Below are 22,715 nucleotides of genomic sequence, written 5' to 3'. Positions count from 1 at the left end.
TGTGGAGATAGAAATATATGTGTCCCCTTTCTAGCAACCAGCCTAAGTGTATTCCCTCTATTCACATAATCTAAAGGTCCACATAAAGTAGTCTTGCATACCTCCTTTGTCAGAACTAAATCTGGGAACACAAGATTATCACTCCAGAGGAAAAGTTACATCTACAGTTATAATATTCCAAACTTTATAAGGTCATGAGACTTCCAAATACTCTTTTTCCTTATTTCAAATTTAACCAGTCTGATTGTGGTCCAAGAACTACTATTCTGGAAAGTCTGCACAAAAATAAACCAGATTACAAAATTTTTTAAAAAATTCATTACGCACATATACTAGACAAAATTTAATTTCGGGTACCGTATCTATTTTATGTATATAAAAAAAAAAAATCTGCGTGGTTAAAAAAATTAAGGAAGTTTTGCCATTTGATCTCCCTTCTAGAAGTAGGGGACAATACACATGCATAGTGAGACAATGATGTTTTTGCAGTTACATTTTATTGAAATGAGAAACACTCCTATTGAACGACGTGCCTCTCCTGAGCCACGTTTTAAATGCCAGGAACTTGTTCTACAAAGCAAACCATTTTGACTACAGGTAACATTGCTAGCAGATTTTTAAAGAAACCTAAAGCACGAAACACACATACTATTCACTGCTTAAATTCATGATGACACATGCACTTTTCCCTAATCCCACATAATTCACATCAAGTCATCATTTATAGACCATGAAAAGTGACACATATCACAATAAATTTCCGTTCTCTATCTCAAATTATTTTCCATCTTTCAAAAGCAGAATTAAAGGTAGTTAAATCACTCATGTAAGCTTCCGAAGTACAAAAAAGAAAAAGCACAACAAAAAGCTAGCTTCTATTCCTGTCTACCACCACCACCACCCACTACCACCTTCCAACCTGAAGCTTTCTACTGGGGTGGGGAGGCACAAATGGTAGCAGCATCAAATTGCTATTTAGATATCTAAGTTTTTCACAGGTAACATGAAAGAAGCTGTTTAAGAAGCACAGCAGCTTCAAACAATACTATGTTGAACTTCCACCAATTTAGCAGTAAAGGAACATGCATTATAATGCTACCTATCAAAGGACCACAACACCAAAAAACTGAGGATGTACTCTTAAGTGCTCCAGTTTAACACTCCTATTCTTCCACTATAAATTTAGTCTTTACCTACTAGTCCTAAAAGTAGCAACTCTCTCACAAATGTCAATAAATTAACAGGATGTCAAATACAGTATTTAATAGATCATAATCAAAACTTAAATAAACTGCAGGCCTGATATGCGCACTTACACTTTGAAATACCATTCCTTCACATAACAATTAGTAGCAGTGTACTTAAGAACAAAAACCCCAAGTCTTATGAGGTTCCGAAGCTGGGGTCAAACCCGAAGATATTTTTGCTTGAGGTGGATAGGAAGGTGGTGTGGATGCAGGAAAGACTTCATGAATAAATACTAACCTCCACTGACATGCACCTCATAAAGCGAGTATTTAGGGGATGACAACATTCGCATGTCTGGTCGAAACTTCTCTGCAAGAGTTTCTATCACATCTTGTGTTGTGGCAGTACTAGAGACACGGATACATTTTGTTGCAAAATTTCCAGCTGCTTTGTCTTGAAAGTAGAATCTCATTACTCCATGAAATTCCAGATCCTGTAAAGAAATAAAAATACAAATCTGAGTGCTGACTAACAGTTATAAGGTTCAGAATTCTTTTATTATTAGTTACAAACATATTATTAAAATATATGACATTCAAATAGTGCACTGGTTTTAAAAATTTTGAGGACAGCAGAATTTACTCACTAGGACACCATAAACTTGAAAAAACAAATATATTCTGTGAAAAGATATGAAGTACTCTAAATTACTGGAAATATTTAAAACTTAAATTTTTAAGTATTCAAATTTACAGCTATTGTCAGGTTTACCTGAAGGAGAATTAATAAAAACTTTTTTTTTTTAAGCTCAGAAGTGCATTTTTGACTGGTCTCAATGTATTTTGTTATCCAGAGCAGGCCCCTGTATCCCAGTTCTGTAAGAGTTTAAGCTAAATACGCTCAAGGAACAGAGTGTCTGAAAGAGAACAGCCTTCTGTCACAGCAGTCCTAAGCATCATATTTTCTCTTTCCCCCCCTTCATGCGCTCCTCTCTCTTATGTTGGCATCTGTCCCAGAAACAGCCTGTTCAAAAAGTTAATAATTTGATTTATTCATTTTATATTTTCAGAAAGGTTAGTCTTTGATACAGCTGCCTAAACACTCTGGGAGGGAAAAGAAGCTCCAGTACCAACACAAGGTGAAAGGAAGGGAAGAAAGGGACTGCAACCGTTAACCAGGTGGCTGCAAAACCAATCTGTTCGAATTATTGTAAATTCACATCCTCAAATATTTTCCTTAGCCAGACTTCCACTCCAGCCTACCAAACTGCAGGAAGATACTGGCTGCTCACGCAACTCCATTACTGGTCTGAACAATGACACCAAATTCAAATTTTAGTTCCCCAGCAGTCTCCACCTGGCTGATTCTTGCCTCTTGAATAAATCCAGCACTCATGGGGCCCTGCACTCAAAGGGAATCAAGAAGACTCAAGTGTCCTAGTCGATACTGCTAAATTTACTCTACAATTTAATAATCACTGCTCCTGTCTTCACTTTCTGGAGGCTTTGAAACAGATACATCCTCAGGTATCGAGTGTAGTGGTAGATTTCCTGCTAAGCACAGCCCTTTCCAGTACTGCTTCTGATGACATGAAACACATTGCAGTTTCTCTGAACAGCAAAGAACCTGAGATATTTACTCCATCATTCAGAAGACCTTCTTAAAAAAAAAAAAAAAAAAAGGAAACAAGAAAAAGAAAAGTGTTTTAATCTACACTAAGACAAACATCTCCATCACCCAGACACCCAGATATACACAGCAGTAAGCACTGTCCTTCCCAGGGCACTTCCAAGCCTGTGCCAACACAGCAGAGGCAACATCCTGAATAAACGTCCTTTTAATATTGGCCTCACACGGCATTTATATCCAATGACTTAGGGGTGCCTAGATACCACATAGTAAAATTATTTCATCCCTCACTTTCTATAGAGAGTTATTGGATGAACATTGTCTGGATTCTAGCAACATGCTTTCATATTGTCCGTTATTCCTCTAAACTCTTAACAACGCCAATTTGAGAAAGTGTTCCCCTGATGATTACCCATAAAATGTTCTTGGTGGGGCAGCCTATCCAAGATTTTCAATAATGAATACAGATACAAAGCAAAGACGACAACACATGAGCTTTCTGAAAAGTGTCATGAAGCATAATCATATCCCATTTATAACATCTATTCCTCTTTACACAAGGTTTTCCCCACCATCATCTCAAGGTACTGCTGAAGCAAGAGTTGAAAGAGAAAATGAGCACACTGCTAATATCTTTTTTTCAGGCTTTACATATTATGTGAATTTCGATACACAGGTATGGTTTGAGTTGATTTTTTAATTTTTTTTTTCAAGGATAAGTTATTTTACTGAGGACATATTCCACTGTCCATTAGCCATGCTTTCAATCCTATGGATCTTTTTTTAATTCTCTACAACACAGCAAAGATTCAAGAGGAAGGGAATGCAACATAGATCCATTCAGAGAAGATCTAGAAAACAATTCAAGAAGCTCTCTAGATTACCATGGGTTTATTATTATTAAAGTTGTATTGCTGAAATTTATTTCTACTTCCAGACAGTAGAAAAGCAGACAGGTGACAAAACTGCTTTCTGAATACTCAAGATACAATGCTAGTATAAAGTCAAGTTTTGTTTTCCTCTTAAAGAAGTAGTAATGTGTTCCTCTGAAGAATCATCACTTGAGTTTTGTTTCGTTGCGTTGACAATCTAGATATTAAGACAACTGAATGCACTGACCACTGATTGTCCGTTTCCCCCCATCCTCTTCTACGGTGGCTTCTCACCCTGTGTTCCCACAGTCCATGCCTGCCCATCCCATCCCCCGTGTTCAATTTTCCAAATGTTTCCATTAAAAAAAAAAAACAAACAACACCAAACTGCATAACTGCATCACAATGCTGTACCCCTTCCCAATATAAAGCTCTAGTTAGTTTGGTGTTTCATTTCCACTAAGTTCCAAACTGTTCCTTTGGGCACTGCTGGCATATTACAGTATTTAAATATAAGTATACAGTGATATGGAAGTAACTGGTTTCACATTTCAAAAAATTAGGAAAGTAGAGGATTGCAAAAAGAAAAAAAAAAATCAACAACAACAAACCCTCTAGTCTTCATTATTATTACATATCACGTGTGTGTGTATTTATATCTTTCCAGTTTAAGACACACAACTTTCTGGCCAGTGCTTAGCAGATTGGTAACACACACAGAGCCTGATGCCACCACTCACACTAAGACAACAAAGTAGGTACCACACTTATATTTCCACTTTCCATTCTACCTCTGCATTAAAGCATTTATTTTTCAGAGGCACATTTAATTCTCAAACTCACTCATTCCTGAATTTCTTCAGCAAGACCGCCAGGTAGGTTCACTGCAGTTTGTAACATGGACTTGTGTCAAGAGAAGAAGCTGAACAGAAAAAAAAAAAAAAAAAAAATCACTTGTCCTAAACTAAGCAGTAGTCAGAAAACAATAAACTAAACAATAGTTACAAAAAACTAAACAATAGTTACAGAAATATCTGTAACTGCCTAACATATACTTGTAAGTGGAGAAATCTCCCCAAAACATTTACAAATCTCTTAAAAGCACCTTTCTGTAAAGACAAGAGCTACCAGTTATAAATTACCAAGAAGTTGTTTTCTGGATTTCAAAAGTGACAAATTACATCATTGTATGAAAGGTCTTAAGTTCCTCTCAGCATCATAAACAATTTTAGCTTTCTCATCTATTCACATTTTAGATATATCTGCTGTGAAAGTCCATGGCTCCCTATGTAGGAACGTGAGGATACAGAACAGCCTTCAGCTACACAAGTACAGACAATTTTCACAAAATTTTAATTCTCATCACCTACACTGCAAAATATATTTTAAAGAGCACCTAGCAAAAGTCAGCTCTTTTCAAACCTTTCAAATCACAAAGGCCATTTTCCTTAAATACAAAGCCTAATTATTCTTTATCACTATCAGAAGAACTTAGATTCAAAAAGTATATCCTATTCAAAAGAAGGTTCCAACTTACATAAGACATTACCAGTCTTTGTTTTACAAAGAGAAGTAAATTGTATCACCTCTTCATTAGGCACAAAAAAGATAAAAGTGCTTCAACTACTTAGTTATGACTTTTTGCATAAAGTCAATGACAGGTAGTAACTGCTTTGGGTTGAATGTTCCAAAAGTGTGTCTTCAGAAAAAGAAAATAGAAACACATGAAAGCATCAGAATGGCACACTTGAAACAACACTTTCACAATATGAAAAGACTTCAAAATTCTACAAAATCTTGTGAAAAGCTTTGATGAAACAGTCTTAAACACCTGTGTTCTCAGTGCTATCCCCTCCTCTGACATCCTCCTCGATGACCTCAGACCATCAACTGAAAAGCAGTGCTACAAAAGCAGGAAGCAAACAAACTCTAATACATAACAGTGACACAGATCACTTAAGTCACATTTAAAACTGAGAATGTGATATACAAGTTTTCAAATCAATCATCATCCAAGTTTGCCTTCAGCAAAGTTACTCCTGTTTCTCAAAGATTTGATCTTTAAATCTAGCTCCCAGTTACTTACTGTCAAATAGGTATTTCTAATTTAAGGCAGTAATCAGTAATAATCAAGATAACCACTCATTCGAAGTTATGTTCTACAGAAGTGCAAATAAGTAGAAGAGGCAGAGAAAAGCATCTTAAACTTCCATCTCCGATTACAGAGGCTGGTTACATACGCATACAAAAAGTGTTAAGAGTTATGAAAGACAAGGGTATTTAGAAAATCCCCACAGAAAACCAGCTCTCTTTCTTCCAATCATCCCATTCTTTTTACATAAGAACCTAGTCAAGAAGGAATATGAAAAACAAGTAGAAAGAACTAATAAGACTGGGCTGTAAGCGAGGTTCAGAAAAAGCCTGCAAAGCGACACAATGGGATTTGTAGCTGGGAAACACGGACTTCCTGAGGAATCAGAGAGGCTTCTGCCAACAAAGCAGTAATATCCAGGAGCAGTAATCCATAGCCATGTTCACATATGAGAAAGGAAACCCCTCCTTTAAAGAGGAGGTAATCAGAGATTATTATCCCAGTATGTAGGGCAGAGCAATGAATGAGGAGATCACTATTCCCACAAACCAAGCAAAGAATACTCATAGGCTTTTAAACTACAATCCCACCCATATCAATCACAAAGTAGTACATACTTCAATACTTAAGCATATAATACACTATCCATTTTGTAAACTATTCAATCTCTTGAGCAGTAGAGAATACACAAGTTTCCCTTCCGAAATCCTCATCTGTAACCCCTCCATGAGCCTATGTTTGATCTCTTTTAGCTGCCTTAATAACACTGCCTTGCAAGCAGAAAACTCCATGACTGCATCTAGAAAATACCAAAAGCCAGCATTAAGAACATCACATCTTTCTTTCTGCCCCATTCAAATTCTATGGGCAAAAATCTACAGAAGACTAACTCCTAACTAAGCTGCAATTATTATTCAGGTACACATTCAGGAGTTTTGCTAATTGAATATAAATCACAATAAAACCATTCCACAGTGCAACAATTAGAATTAAAGCAAACACAAGTTGCTTTCAAATGAATTCAGGTCACAGTATTGATATAATAGGTCAGCGTAACAACAGTATTATCACTGCAGGATATTCCGAAACATTCACATAATGCCTTTGTACCTGACCAGTTGTCAGTCTACAGAGTAAAATGGAATTGCTTCCTTTGCCTCTCCAAAAGCTGTAAGTATGCAACAAATTTGTAATTCTAAAGAATATATATATATATATATATATATTTATTAACAATTCTTACAAGGTTTTAAAACCCAAGCATATCAAATCAGTAAGAGAGTAAACACTGAAATTACATGAGGGTCAGGTTTCTAGCATACACTCCCAGCAGTGAATTCTCAACTTGAAACTAAAAGGCAGACAGTATTTTCATCCAGAGACTCTACAGACAACTATTAAGAAGGAATTCCAAGTAGTCTTTGAAAAAAAAAAAAAAAAAATCCTGTTAACTGTTATAAACTGTTTTCCATGTAGTGGAGAAAAGCAATATTATTAGTAAGAAACAGTTTTTCAGACACCTTCAAAAAGTGCAGCTTCAATATTAATAATAGAATACCCTAAATTGTTCCAAGAGAAGAGAGGAAGAACAATAAAGATGAAAAAACAGCTCCTATAAAAATAATTTTCATCAGTTTTATTTCCTCTTCCAAACCATTGACACCTGGATCAACAAAGACTTTCCACTACAGAATGACTCATTTGCCACAACAATTTATGCACACCATAATGTTCACAGAAGCAGGACCAATAGTTGAGCTTTCTATCAGAGAGAATTATCAATAAACTGCAACACAAGGAGGGTAACTAAATGAAATCCCCAGCCCCACTATAATAGGAAACAAAGCCTCAAGATAAAAAAGAAACGAGGCACTACAAACATCTTCATAATATAAATGTAATGCAACTAAGTCAATGCCAAACCCACTGTAGTATATGACAAATGCTACACAAATAAAATCTTAAACTAAGATCAAAATTAATGTCTATAAATATAACCAACACATACCCTAAAAAAGGATTTACTTTCATCAATGAAGCTTAAACGCCCGTGTGAGCCTTGAATTATCACTGATACAATATTCTACCATATATAATACTTTACATGCATTCTCCCTACTTCCCATTACCTATCTGCCCACACAGACAGACTGACTAATATAATAACTCTTGGGATGAAGCAAACGTTACTGCTATCTTGAACATTTTCGTGATATTACCCCTCACAGTTCAAAAAAATTAAACTTCAGAACAGACCCATCTACATGAGGTAGATGAACCAGAGTATGTCCTACTACTTCAAAACAAATAACTTTTCAGAACTGTATTTTGCCAAATCCACCAGACTAAGTATGCAGTCATCAACCCTGCTTCATTCTGAAAACACTTCAGTTTTCATAACTGTCTACAAAAGACATTATCAAACGAGCAACACGAAATGTCTTTAAGCAACATTTAGGACTCCAGAAGCAGCTACCATTAAAAATAAACAAAAACCTGCCAAGGGTGCTCCCCAAAAGCATTACAGGATTAAGCTTCTAACTGTAGCTTTGAAAATTAAGAGTAAGTGACTGGCAAAAATCTTAATGGCACTTTCAACACACAGCTACTGTCTGCCACCTGCAGGAAACATTTTGTTAAGCTGCGGTGGACAGCATCATTTAACCTATCACAATTAACAAGAAAAAAAAAGTACATTGTTCTTACAAAATGAAATCTACTACAGTTAACTGAAAAACATTAAAACTATAATATTTTCAACAATGCGCAACAGTTCTGTAACTATTTAATCATTCATTAAACTAGACTGATTAAATTCAAAATGCAACAAATAAAGCTACAGGTGATTAAATCATACCCCCAGGTTAAACCATTGCACCCTTTATAAACTGTATTGATGCTGGTGTTACACAATGACTTTCTCAATACCATAACACTGAGGATCTGGTAGTCACTGCCAATAGATACTTTCAAAATATACCCAAAATGTTTATTAAAACTATTATTATTATGACAATTGTTTGAAGGAGATGACATGACAAAAAAAAAAAGAAGTAATTCACACACATTTGCTGTATCAAAATACCCTGAAACAGTCTCCAACAACAAAACAGACTCACAGAGAGAGTTCAATCACATTTGAAACCAAGTAAAAAGCCAATCAAAACCAAAACAAAGCCTCCTTGGAATTACTCATGACATTTAAAAGCAAGAGCAAAAATAACAAAACCTAACGGGCCTCAAGAATACATTGTTTACTCTTCTACTATTTACCTACCTGTCACTGTTGTGGACTTAAGAGCCAAATGCTTGTGAGCAACTCCAGAAAACTTTAAGAGGAGAAGAATTAGAAGTACAGACAATCCACTACAGCATGTCTCAGATACATCTTAAAAAAATGGTGAGATAAATCAAGTTCTCCATATTATTTACTGTGTTAAAGACTGTTCCTTTTGAACAGTCTGATTTGGAGGAAGAGGAACAGGTTATTACATCCACCTCAAACCAAAATACAACAGAAAAAATGAAAGTTCAGGTACTAGAAGTCTGAGTTTTCATTGGCATTGTTACTTGCCAACAACCTGCAGAGCTGCAATCCCTGTATTTAAGCATCTTCAGGCATCAATCAGGCAGAAAAAAAACCCTACCTTTACTCACTTTAACATTAAAAGTGTAGGCACACACTTTTAAGCGAAAGAAAATCTAGCTGCTGCAGAAAGCCCTTCCTCATACTGAGACACTTATTCCCACCTCCTCCCTTATGCTAGGCACCAGCATACTGCAGCTGTACAGCAACATGAATCAGTTTAAACAAAAATGCCTTCTCAGTTAGTTTTTTCCCCCTCCACTCAATGTGGAGAAAATTGTCCTTCTGCTGGCACCCTGTATTAAGTCGAAGGAACCGTGAAACAGTAACCTCTGCCAAACTAGACACTTTATTCCCACTTCTGCACTAGCATCAGCACATGCTGGACCCTGCACAGAGACATACAGCATTATAAACCAACAGGTACTTCTTTTTGTTTCAGACTGTGCTGGCTTGGCATGCTGTTAAGTCTTTGCACAGGTCGGACAAGCACCAGACCACAGAAGGCAGCAGAAATGTAGCAGCCAGCAGCTCATCTATCCAACCTAATCTGACTGCTCTCACTTTCACACCTGCTCAACAGCATGGTAGCAGCAGCAGCACATCTGCTTGACTTGACAGCATCCAAGCAACATTTAATTCTATTTCTGTTTTCTAATGCAGTGTTTATACATTTCTATAACAGCACAGCAATAAGCTGCTTCTATAGTACAGTGACAATGCTGCTTTCAAAGTGGAATTTTAAAGGTAGATGCAAGCGGGTTTTCAAAGGTACATTTTTAATGCTGTATGTAAAAAGTGCACATCTGAATGGACATTTTTTTCAAGGGAAAAATAGTTCTAGCTCATCTATACAGTGGCATCATCACCAAGAAAAATTCTCTTGACGATGCTGACACTGATGATAGGATGGTACTGTGTCCTAGCAGAAACTGGCAGTCCCGATGAGCTACGTGGAAATTGTGGCCTGCTACAGGAGCAGCAAATCTCTTGAATATTTTAAAGACTCACTCCACAAACACATGACATTTAGAAAAATAAACAACCTTTTCAAAGTCACAAACTGAAGTTTAGAATACTGTATTCTTAAGGGCATTTCCGTAACAGGCATACTGCAAGAGTTGTTGGGACACTAGAGTTAAACAATAATTTATCTACAATTTTAAAAGATCCAATTGTTTCCTCTATAATAAAACTTCATTAGAGGAACTTACTCACAATAATCTTAAACCCATAAAAAATTACAGTACAACTAGTTTTCAAATGAATCAGTGAAACCAGTGAAAACTGGAAAGATAGTTTTCCCCTCAAGAAGCAATACATATCTTTAACAGAAATGCTCATCTACTTACAACAGAAAGCTGCGTTTTGAAACAAGCATTTACACCAGCAAACCCATAAAGCCTAGTGGCTGGCCTTCCCAAAGCTGATCACAGTTTGATTACAGGTAACACAAATCAAATTATTCCTAACACTTCACTCCTATGTAGATCCCCTAGTGCCAAGAAATACACACACTACACAGCAGAAATCTAATGTCTTGTCTCTATTTGACACCTACAATCAATCAACCAACAGATTGTTGGTTCAGTTTAACAACCAACAGCTGAATTAAAAACCAAATTCAACAAGCTAGTATCCATCCACAGGCTGACACCAATACACAGAGCAGCTCAGAAACTACCCTCACTTCAACCACCTGACATTCACCTGACTTAGTATTAATTTGCTCTCAGTGTAACCTGTATACTGGAAATATAGGAAATACACTCTCATCACATGACGAAAAAACCCCATCATTAAATAAACAGCTGTCTGATTTAATTTCTTTTAACTAACACTGCACTTTAGTATCAGGCTTCAGTGTGATGCAACAGGGTATCAAAAGAAACCATAAAAATGGAGTCACTTTTACAGAATGCAACCAGGGGTCATGCAATTTAATTTTTTTTTCCTGCTGACACAACCAGGAAAGACTGACCCTACTTTTACTCTGCAATTATAAACTTGATTGTGTTACATTAGTTTTTCACTCCTGTAGGATGGGCTGGAATCTGCACCATACAGGGTTAAGACAGCCAGCTATACATTGACTGAACTAGAAAAACGCAGGTGCTATCTGATACTCTGCATGCAAGTGCTCTGGCAACCAGGCAAATTAGTCCGGAGTTTAAACATAGGAATGCTAACAAGCCTAATGGGAAACAAGCACCTGATTCTCCTGGAATAGACAAACTGCAGCAGGAAATCTACTTGAAAAAAACTTGAAGACTTTACTAAAAAAACCCTAACCTCAAAACCAAACAAAAAAAATCAAAATCCCATACAACAACAAAATATGCTTATACCTTAACAAAGTATCTATTCTTGACTAGATCCACTTCCCAAATGTCCCACTCTATCCTCTGAGATAGGATGGACCCACTTTAGAAACACTTTTAACGAGCGAAGTATTTATTTCTTTTCTACCTTAGGGTAGCTACGGATATGAAGAATCATACAGGCAAGCAAAATGTAAGAGGATACTATCTGACAGACTGCAAAATAGGCAAGCTGAAAAGGGATTATTGTGCACCTGAATTTGGGAAGAAAGGGGTCCCAACCCCAAATCTCTGTTCTCTTGTTTATGGCACTGTTAAGAGCTCACTGCCAAATTGACATTGCTAAAGGTTTTAGAGTAGGTCAAAATCTTGCCAAAAAGCAATGTGATAGCTCAGGAATTGCACCGGACTGCTGCCAGCTTCATTAACCTTATTACCTGTTTGACTACCTCAAGAGACACTAGTGTACAACATTTACATTTGTTTCAGTTGCATAACGATTGTCGCACTGTCTTGGAATTCAGTCTACTATCATTAAATTCATGCATTCCAGATCATATTGATTAAAACCCAACATCTGACTTGACTTCAGAAAGTTATTTTCCAAATAAATTAGGTTAGTTAAGCAGGTTTGAAGGAATAGTACCATTGAAAAATGTAGCTTAAAATGGAATTTGGTTGTAACAAATACTATGGAAAGAGAGGAAAGGATCTCTTTTTGAACTATTATTATTTTCTACCTGTTATTATCTCTACCTAAAATACTTACCTTCCCCTTTCCTTTTAAGAACAAAACAATGAAACTTCAGGCTGTATTATAATCATCAACATCTACAATATTGATTCTGAAAAAAAACCCTAAACCCAAAACTTGCACTGTTGAATAAAATTTAATGAGATCACCTGTCATAACCAAAGATGCACAACCACAGTGCCTATATGCAGCCTCATCTTGAGCACACACAGACAGAAAGCTAAGACATCCTTCTAGCTACTTATACCATCCAGAAAAAGGATATTCATTCACTACAGATACAACAAGGTAGGCAAATTTACACATGAAAACACCACACAGTTTTAGACATGATTAGAAGCATTAACTGTAACCTTTTTGAACATTTTAAAGAAATACTGGGTCCACACTGCAACTTCCAAACAGGAGAGAGAGTCCAAAAAATTGGGGGTTTTGGAATTCTGTCACTCAAAAACTCCTCCAGGAATTACAATTTGGAATGACTTGTTTATTTTTTTATTTAAAGGAAAGAGGTCATAAAACCTACAAAGCAGCTTAATAATGCTGTTAGTTATCTTAATGTTGGTTGACAGAACTATCAAGGGCACAGACAGTTTGGAAAAAATCTTTACAGTAGTTGTAATACTTTGGTAGAAATTATCTGTTGATAGCCTCTCTGCAAATCCTACTTAATCCTGTTGTATAATCTTTGGCAACAATTTCATCAAGCACTGTGCTTGGTGAAATGACATTCAGCTTCAGTTAGTTGCATTTAAAAACAACTGCTGACAAGTTTAAAAAGGGCTTTCTCTGCAGTAACACCATCTACAGTATCTTTAGACTGTTAGTGATGTTACACTCACTGTTTTGTGAAGCCTTCTTTTGACTAGTCTGATACTATAGAAAAATCCCTCTATTCTAACAAAAAAAGCTAGTTCAAAGTAGTTCTAAACATATAAGCAGATTTCTTACTAAGGTACTTGCACAACCAAAACATTGCTTTGGTTCTGAAGTTACTCCCTCACTACTCTATTTACTTTTAGATTTGAAACAGAAGATACCATGTAGCTATCAACATAACAATACACTTTAATGCTTTGTACTTGAGCTGGCACTCTTCTTCTGCAGAAGCAGCATTTCACCTTCCAATTACCTACCAGTTTTTCTTTCTCCTAGGGGGTTCCACACTTGCTCCCATCTACAATAGTGTCTGTTTTGCCAGACTGGAAGCAAGTTCATTGGCTGAAAGGTCTTGCACTATAAACAGATTCATTTGACAAGAAAATCTCTATACCTGAATGCTTTCTTCTTTTATGTTTCCTCCACGTCATTATTATTAGAACATGGAATGTACTATTCACATAGACCTAAACTCCACAAAAGTCCCTAATTGTCGATTACTGGAAGGTTACATCAAGAAAAATTACTCCCTGTGTCCTGTTTGTCCGTGCAAGTGACGGAGGGCATGACATTAAACTAATTCATTAGCAACTAGCAGTTACATTTGAAGGGGCTTTCCCCCTTTCCCTACCTACCCCCCCTCCAGCTACGTGTCATTGCTTCAACACAGGCATTTAGGTGAACTCTAATGAGCTAGTTCAGAGACAAAAGTCCAAAGAGAATTAAGAATCAGTTTTCTTAAGAACTTCACCATGAAGTCACATAAGACTCAATGCCAGCACAAAGGAGGGATTTAAAAAAAAAAAAAAAAAAAATTAATTGAAGAAGGGGCAAGGGGAGCAGTCTTTTGCTACTAGAAAGCCATTTTACCAGCTTAGGCTATAAATACGAAATCTCATCCTCATAGTTTTCCCTTGTCACTCAAAATAAAACCAACAATAGTTTACAAAAAGCAAGGAAGGCCTCAGCAGATCCAGAACTCCAACCAACTGGGAGTATGTTAGAAGCTAGCTTTAACGGCATGTAGAGATAATAAGTTAGTTATCTATGGGAATTCTGGTATTTCATCATCCCTGGCTAAACATCTCTTTGTCCAAGGCTCAACAAATGAAAGATTATGGAAGCAATATAGTATTTGCAACTCAGTATAAAAGTCTTAAGAAAGGCTATTAAAATAAAATCAGGCTATATTTCAGTCAAGAAATCATTTAACTGAGAGGAACAGAAGTTTTGTTTATAATACTAGAGGACATAGCATCTGATGTCTAAGAATAGCACTGCATAAAAATAGTTTTCTATTATTTCAACTAAAAGTAACTAAATAATAACTGAAGTTATAAAGTACCAAGATGATGTTATTTTCTACTGGAAATAATGTTTTTCCAAAAATGTCAGGAGCCACTGAAGCCACAGTACATTAGAACTATAATCACCAGCTGCTAACACTAGCCTCTAAAATATTTTTCATGTCCTAGGCATAAAAAGACAATATCGACAAGAGTTCAGTTACAGTAGGAATGACACAAATGGTGGAGGAATTACTCAATGGTGTCAAGAGACCTTCTGCAAAACACTACATCAATGCTGTCCACACACAAACACTGACAGGGTTTTATAGTCCCGAGAGTCTCCAATGTCCTGCAGAGATCACAGTAGCATCATTTCAACAAAACAGGCCAGAAGAAGAAAGTAAGCAAAATTAGTAAAAGAAAAGGAGCTTTGAGGAAGCCGTCATAATCAAGAAAGTCAGTCCAGTTTAACCCAGATGAGTTAAACGTGTTTTTAAAAAGTTCAATTAAACTGCTAAAAGTAATATTTAATTGTGTCACCCAACAGTCATTAAAACAAAGAAGCACTTGAAAGCACCTCATAACTATGGGAATAAAAAGCTACTCTCTTTCTAGAATTGCATTTCAGGAATGGCCACTGTATTTTCTCTTTCCCTTCTACCGCTTCAGAGTCTCTTATTCCACACTCAGGACAACAATGCAAATGCAGCGACTCTGAGTAATCACCAACACTATTCCCGATAGAGGAAACAGCAGTTGACCACTTGATTACATAGGAAGCTCCTCATTTCCTTTGCAGTTCTCTTCATAATAGCATAAATAATCTAGAAAAGGTATCATGTGGTACAAGCATAACGACCAACTTTAGTGACTTTCTGTCAAAAGGCATTTGGTCAGAAAGCACCATTAATTTTTCAAACAATGGAGCTGAGATAAATGACTAAGTGAAAAAAAAAAAGTTGATTTACTGTTGTATAATTGTTGATTTTGCCCTCTCAAATATTTCAGGGTTGAGTTTCTAATTAGATTAAGTGGTCTGTGCAAGACTATCCACGTTTTATGAAAAATTTCTATTTCCAAACAGTAGCAAGGCAGCTCTTTTCCCACTCATGACCACTGGTAGTTCATTACTTCTTTAAAATGATATAAAGCATCTTGCATTATCATTTTGTGGCAATACCAGATAAGATAAGAATCTGGCTTCCCTTTCAGTCATGATGAGGGGTTGAAAGATAAGTATGGGATGATGCAGCTGGATAAATGCTCAATATTTTAAGTAGCCAGTCACTTGCTCACTTCTCATTTAAGCATCAGAACAAGGCTACTCCAACAGCTCAGCAACTAAACCAATACAGCCCCATTATTTCATAACAGCTTGCCCTTTTTTCATAAAAGGATGCCACCAGCAGCTTCCAGAAGAGTGAGGAAGTTTCAGAGGGCAGGTCAGTCAGATCACCAGTTGCAAGACTGGGTGTGTGGAGTTGGGAGGAGACAGGAACTGAAGACAACTGAAAAGCTGAATGCTTAATCATCACATAAGCATCCTTCACATTAATGCTTTCTTCCTTACCTTTCCTACCCACCCCTGGTCTGGAATAATGCACTTAGAAAGATATCGTTTATTTCTGTATTTGTGCATTGCTTAGACTAGGCAGCAGTATCATTCCTAGAATTGAGAGTAGATGGTTACAGATCTTACAGAGTACAACTCCATACATTGCTCCTTCAAGAGTTTGTCCATTCAACATTAAGGCTTCACACTGTCATAACACAGGCAGTCTCTCTCCATTGCACACTACCACAGCTGTCTTCAGCTGAAGAGATTCCACTTATTAAAGAAGACTTCTGGAAGGGTATTTTTCCTGAGGAACTGCAGACTGTGATCTCTGAACTTCTGGGACAAACTGGTCCTGACCTACTGGCTTCCCAGAGTCTGCAATAAACCTTTTCAACCATGTTTTTGAGGTGGAAATCCAAAAATAAGCATCTGGACCTAGGGATTATCAGATGAAATAACTTAGCTACTTAAGAATGGGTAGCAAGTTTGCATCAAAAATCCAACATAACATGCCGGAAAAATTATGTAAAGCTTTATTTAAATTTAATTATCAACATATAAAATCTAATGTGGAGTTTTTGGGGGTTTGCTTGATTGGTTTATTTCAGTTTTTAATTCCTGCTACGTTAATAATGGCCTTGTTAATTTACAAAATTGACACTTGGGTAGTGTTAATCTGTTAAAGTAAAAATTTAAATTTTAATGGTAAAAATGCCCCCCTGAAGCAACAAATAGTAATATTAAACATCTGTGGCCAGATGAGATTATAGTCTAACTTTCAAACTAGTGCTTCAGCATTTCTTCCACTAAAAATGTTACACTATCAGCATAGCTATATTTCCATGCAATTGACAGAATCTCCGTATCTAATCAACTGTACCAGATGTTTTGAAGTTCTGATACCATGAAAAAAGACCTTTCTGTGGTTAAAATTAACATTTTGTAGATAAAACTTTTTGTTTCTAAACATCACAAATGCAAGATACATTCAGCAGCTACGACTAGCCCTCACGACGAGTGTGTTGATTTTTAAGACATTTTTCAGGCATCACAGGGGCCCATATCACAATGGCAGAATTCAAAACACAAAAGAACGTGAGGTTCAGTATGAAGCATTTAACTAGCGAGTGCAGTGTACTGCAGAAAATACAGTACTGTAAAGTTAATCAAGAGTGAAAAAGAGCAGAATTTAGACAACTTACAATCACTTCTCATCCTGCAGCATTTGGACTCCATCCAACCTCCCCCCACAATCTGTCACATAAGCAAAGCATGTTCCTTCAGTGTATGCCTAAATCAGTGGATACATAAAGCAATCCTGAAACATTAAGGTACTTTCAGTCATAGAAGCTGGGCAGGACAGGATTAGAAAAATGCTGTGCTCAACATTCTCATAGCACTCAAGCACATGCCTAAATGTTTTGTCAGAGGAAGTTCTGCAAGGTGGGTGTTTGGGTTTTGTTTTGGGGTGGGGTTTTTTTGCTTCGTTTTTTGTTTGGGTTTTTGAGTGGTTTTTTAATTCCGTGGAATTCAACAAGGACAAATGCAAAGTCCTGCCCCAAAAAGGAATGTCTTAGGAGAAGAGATGGACGAAAATGGGTTTCTTCCTCCTGGAGGAGAGATGGCTTTGGGTATACCTACAAAGCAGCTCAAAATATCTACAAGGAGGCCATGAAAAAGATGTAGCAAGGATCTTCACATTAGTGCACAGTGGGACAACAGGAGACAACGGGGAAGTTGAAACAGTAGAAGCCTTTAAACTCAATGTAAGAAAAAGCTTTTTCACCTTAAGGACAGCCAAGCCATGGAGCAGGGTGTGTAGTACCTGGTCCTTAGGGGTTTTCAAGACCTTACTGGGTAAAGCCCTGAGGGGCCTCAGGGCTGACCCTGCTTTGAGCATATTGAACTAGAAACCTCCTGAGTTTTCCAAACAAATGTATCAAGCATTCATGAATGACAGGCTAACTGATTTTCCAAGACTATTCTCCTACAGAAAACTCATAATTATTACACCAGCCAGGCAGGTGTCATTAGTTTACACAAGTTGACCTCCAAGCACAGAATAATATAGGATGAGACCAACAGGAGAGCTCCGATACCGAGATGTCCCAACATGGATGTCACAAGAAGGGCCATGACAAAAGAAGCAAAGCAGTTTAAGTAGCAGCATAACATTTGCAAATTTCTCTTCAGGTATGAGTCCAACTGGTAGAGATTAGAGACACTAAAAACTGTATGAGTGGTTCTACTACACATATCAAAGAGTCATTTCCTCCAACTAATGAAATGCAGTCTACCCCAGATGGAAATAAACGAATGGGCACACACACCACTGATCCATCTAGATAGAATCACAGGGTAATTCAGGGAGTAAGGAACCTCAGGATTTTCCAATCCAACCTCCTGCTGAAAGAAGGGTCATCTCTGAGGTTAGATGAGGCTGTTTGCAGCTTTATCCCACCTGTTCTTAAAAACCTCCATGGACAGAAACTGCACCAACTCCCTGTGCAACCTGTTCCACTACTTGACTATTCACTGGCATCTGAGAAGTTTTATTTTGTAGAACACATTTGTAGTTAGCAAACTGTGTAATGATTTCACTTTTAATAGGGATAAATTGAACTGTAAGCTTGAAAACATTTTTTTAAAATAGTATCATGTATATCTCTATATATTATCACTGTACAGTGGATCTAAAATAAGCTTGCTTACTCTACCAGTGCAAAATACTAAGACTAGCCTCTACCTCATTTTTCCTCTAAGAATACAAAGTGATATTTTATAACATCAGGAATTTTCAGGTTGATTCTTTTAACATGCAGTCCTGTTAATTCTTCAAGAAAGATTATACAACCAAAAAGCAATGAAAGATCACAAAAGGCAAGACAAACACAGAAATTTAAGGCAAGGACTGAGAAAAGGCTTTAGAAAATAATTTTTAAAATTAAATATTCCCTGCCCTCCCTATATCCTCAAACTGATGAGATTTCCTTAGGTTGTATATGTTACTTTTGAACACAGTTCAGTTCTGAAGTTCCAGACAAGCATCTGAGTGCAACAGGGAAAGTGATTCACCACCATCAATACCAATTTGTTGCTATTCTCTAGTTGCTACAGGGTATATGGGGCACAACAGGGCAGGAGTGGGTGGAAATATTATTATTATTATTAATAACAATAATAATAATCACATGCTAACCACAGCAGTACAACTTGATTTTGAGGGGAACACCACAGAGCAACAGAACATCAGAAGAAAACAAACTGAGAAAGCAGGGACAAAAGGAAAGTGGGGTAGACCAAGACAAAAAAGAGATCAAGAATGAAAAAACACTGGTCTAATTACATTAACAGTCTAATTCCAAGCTTCGCAGTCATTCACTTCATAGAAGTATACATAGGGGCCAGGAGGAGGGAAGGATCAGTATCTGAATTTCAGACACTCGAAAGCCTCTTTGTTTCAGCGTTCTTGTGAACAAAAAACCAAAACGAAGTAAAAAGTCCCAAATTCACAAAACAGTTACAGGATCAGCCTTTCTCTTCCACACAGAAAGAAAATTAGGAAAGAAGGTAACAGTCTTATTCTAAGGAGAAAAATGCACTTGTGGTTCACCTTATTTATCCATCTCAAAATACCAGGCACCCAATTCAACTTTAAATCTCTCCTTAATTTCAATTTGCAGATGAGAGATCTTACTTTCTGAACTTAATTCAGCTGGCACACAGAATGTAGCTACTAAGTTGCATGTAACAACAGGAAAATGTCATGGTCTTATTTTCTACATGCCACTATACAATTATAGCTGTATGGCAATGGAGATACTGTTTATATGATGCAGGTCTAGGATCTGCATTGTGTGAATTTGTCATAGCGCTGGTTCTAGAAACCACCTACACTAAAAATGAAGATTTTCCTAATCATTGTCAATAATTTCATGATCAAAAATTCTCAAGTAGATATTCACCCCTGCTGACAGTACTAGACTAACAGTAATGCACTGTAAAGCCTACACGGCCTGTATCAGTAACAAGTTGTTTCCAGACTGTAATCTGGATACCCAGAGCAGTCAAAGGGACTTCTCCACAGACAGCAGGGTAAACCAGTGTCACCAACACTACTTTTAACATGTGGATCATCATGTCATCTTTTGAGACCAACTTGATATTTAGTAGTTGCTGTCAGGTAATCACTAAATATCTTTTAGATATGTATGTCCACAAAAATCACATGGACAAGTCTCCATTTCAGCATTATAAAAACATGGCCCTCATTATCAGAAGTTTGGAAATTCTCAATACAGAAGGCATACAGGCAACTATCAAAGCAAGTTGTATCAGTTTCTTTTCAAATTTTTTTTTTTAAATAAGCATTTTTTTAATGCTGAACAAGCTACCTGAGCACTGAAGAACTAGGAAAACCAGCTCTGAGCTTTTTGATGTCAAGCAGAGAACAGTTGTTTTTGTCTTTTTGAATCATACCTTTCAAATGCATAACCAAAAGACAGCATGCATTTCAGCCGCCAAAAGTTACAGACTAGCAAACTTTTTTTTTGTTTTTTTTTAAATTAAAAAGACATACAGAAAAAATTAGGAACCATGGACTAATTAGTTAGACTAACTGTAGAAGACAGGAATCACATTTTTAAGTCTTTTACCCTGAAAGCAAACTGCCATACCGTAAAATACACATTTGGGCCTTTAAGAATTGAGATACATGACCAAACTATACAGCAGTCTTGATGGACTATACTCTTCCCTCTCAAGATGTTAATTTCCAGTGATGTTACCTCCACACAAGGACTTCAGCCTAAAATTTTAAGCTATATAACACCTCAAACAGCTAAAGGTAAACAAAACGAAATGGAACATCTTTTTTCCAAAGTGAGATTTTTCAGAGGTTCTGCTGAACAAAAAGAAGCAAGTATAATTTTCTCTATAAAGATACAGGTTTCCATTTTGCAAGCTGTTCTGTTTGGACAGACCCATACTAATAAAGTGAGATGAACTAATTTGCAACATCAGAGTCAGAAACAGTAATACCAGCAACCACCCATTTTTAAGCTGTGATCAAGAACTACTGATCTTAGACACGCAACTCCTCCCTGTGCCACAGGCTACTCACTCTTCATCATCAGCAAGGTTTACACAACTAAGCAATAAAAATTTTCATGCTTGTTTGAAGAAGAAAGTAATCTCAAAGAGCAGATTCTGTCAACAATTAAGTCCAGATCAGATATATTTTTGTTAAAACAAAGCAAAATATTTTTTACTAAAATTTGTTCGCTACTTTAAAAATTCAAATCCTCCAGAATACACTTTAGCTTTAGGAAAAAAAATGCTTGAAATGCTTTTCAGACTGAAAAGAAAATCTACGCCTTTTAATATATTGAAGTAAATTATATTTTGGAATTTGCAGCATTTAAATTTTCTATAATCTGTCTCACATATACTGAAATTACATACATGATTTTTATGAAAATGTAGAATAACAAAGTGAAAAGCACTTCCCCAGTCAGAAAGGTAAATTTGCACTGAGGAATGAACATGCACCCATGCTCACTTCACCCTTCAAATGGCACATTCGATTACCAAAGGAGCTATGTTTTAAAAAGCACTACCAAATCTATATTAAGGATTTCTTCTAGAAGACAACAAATTACTGGTTTTGATCATGCAACTGGTTAGCAAAACTGGTCTCTGTAGCTGCGTTAATCAGGAACTGCCAGAAGAAAGAGTTTGCTAGTGTACTGCTCATGAATCCTTATTCTCTTGCACTTCTGCCCAGTAGGTAGTTCTGCAGCCAGTGACACAGCTTGTACGTTTAGTTAACTCCACTTAAAAATTTTCCACGTTTCATTTGTCACCATTAAATTGCAAAAAAAAAAAAAACCTACCAGAAAATGAATCGGTTGCTTACTTTCAAGCATACTTCTAAAATACAATTCTATCAAATAACCTTAATTTTATTCTTATCAGGGGCCTGTCATTAGAGTGGTACACGGACCAAGGACAACTTACAATACAAACATTAATGCACATGATTAACAGTGAACAGGAGTATTTCGAGTTTAAACAGGCTCAGATTACAAAAGTATTTAGTAACTTGGTCTGGCTTACTCAGATATTAAAACTTATTTAATGAAGGCATAAGTGATACTACCATGCAAGATTTCAAATATATTCTGACTCACCATGAAACAATTTAGGCTTCAGCTGGTGATATTACCTAAATAATCTTTGCAGCAAATCAAGATTAACATAGCTGAAAAGTTACACCAAAAGACATGACTATCCTCTCATTAGAGAGGGATTATGTCACAAGAATATGAAGAGAACCCAAAGAGGAAAAAAAAAAAAAATATCTGTCAAGAAGGAAAGATTACAATATACAGAAGTGGAAAGGGATTTAAAAATACAAGGAGTTTCTAGCCTCTTTTCCTCTTATTTAATTAACAACAATAAACTCTCCCAGTGTGATGTGTGTGCTGGCTACTGTTTTGTTTCTTTACTACTGAGGACAGTAGTTTTCCAGGTTTATTTGTATAAA

The 22,715-nt window shown here is 36.6% G+C and overlaps 1 protein-coding gene across 20 annotated transcripts in view; it reads right to left on the bottom strand.

Moving 5' to 3' along the window:
• The window catches only part of AFDN (afadin, adherens junction formation factor), a 130,014-nt gene that overhangs the window by 91,512 nt on the left and 15,787 nt on the right, over positions 1-22,715 (bottom strand). For all 20 annotated transcript variants that reach the window (XM_074896660.1, XM_074896661.1, XM_074896663.1 and 17 more), the window contains exon 2: positions 1,486-1,681. In XM_074896660.1, the coding sequence (XP_074752761.1) occupies positions 1,486-1,681 (196 nt within the window). The remainder of the gene's footprint in view (positions 1-1,485; positions 1,682-22,715) is intronic.

Source organism: Athene noctua, chromosome 1, assembly GCF_965140245.1.
Source record: "Athene noctua chromosome 1, bAthNoc1.hap1.1, whole genome shotgun sequence".
In the NCBI taxonomy this organism is placed as follows: domain Eukaryota; kingdom Metazoa; phylum Chordata; class Aves; order Strigiformes; family Strigidae; genus Athene; species Athene noctua.
The sequence above is the reverse complement of the archived record's forward strand: the minus strand, read 5'-3'. Positions and strand labels throughout refer to the sequence as shown.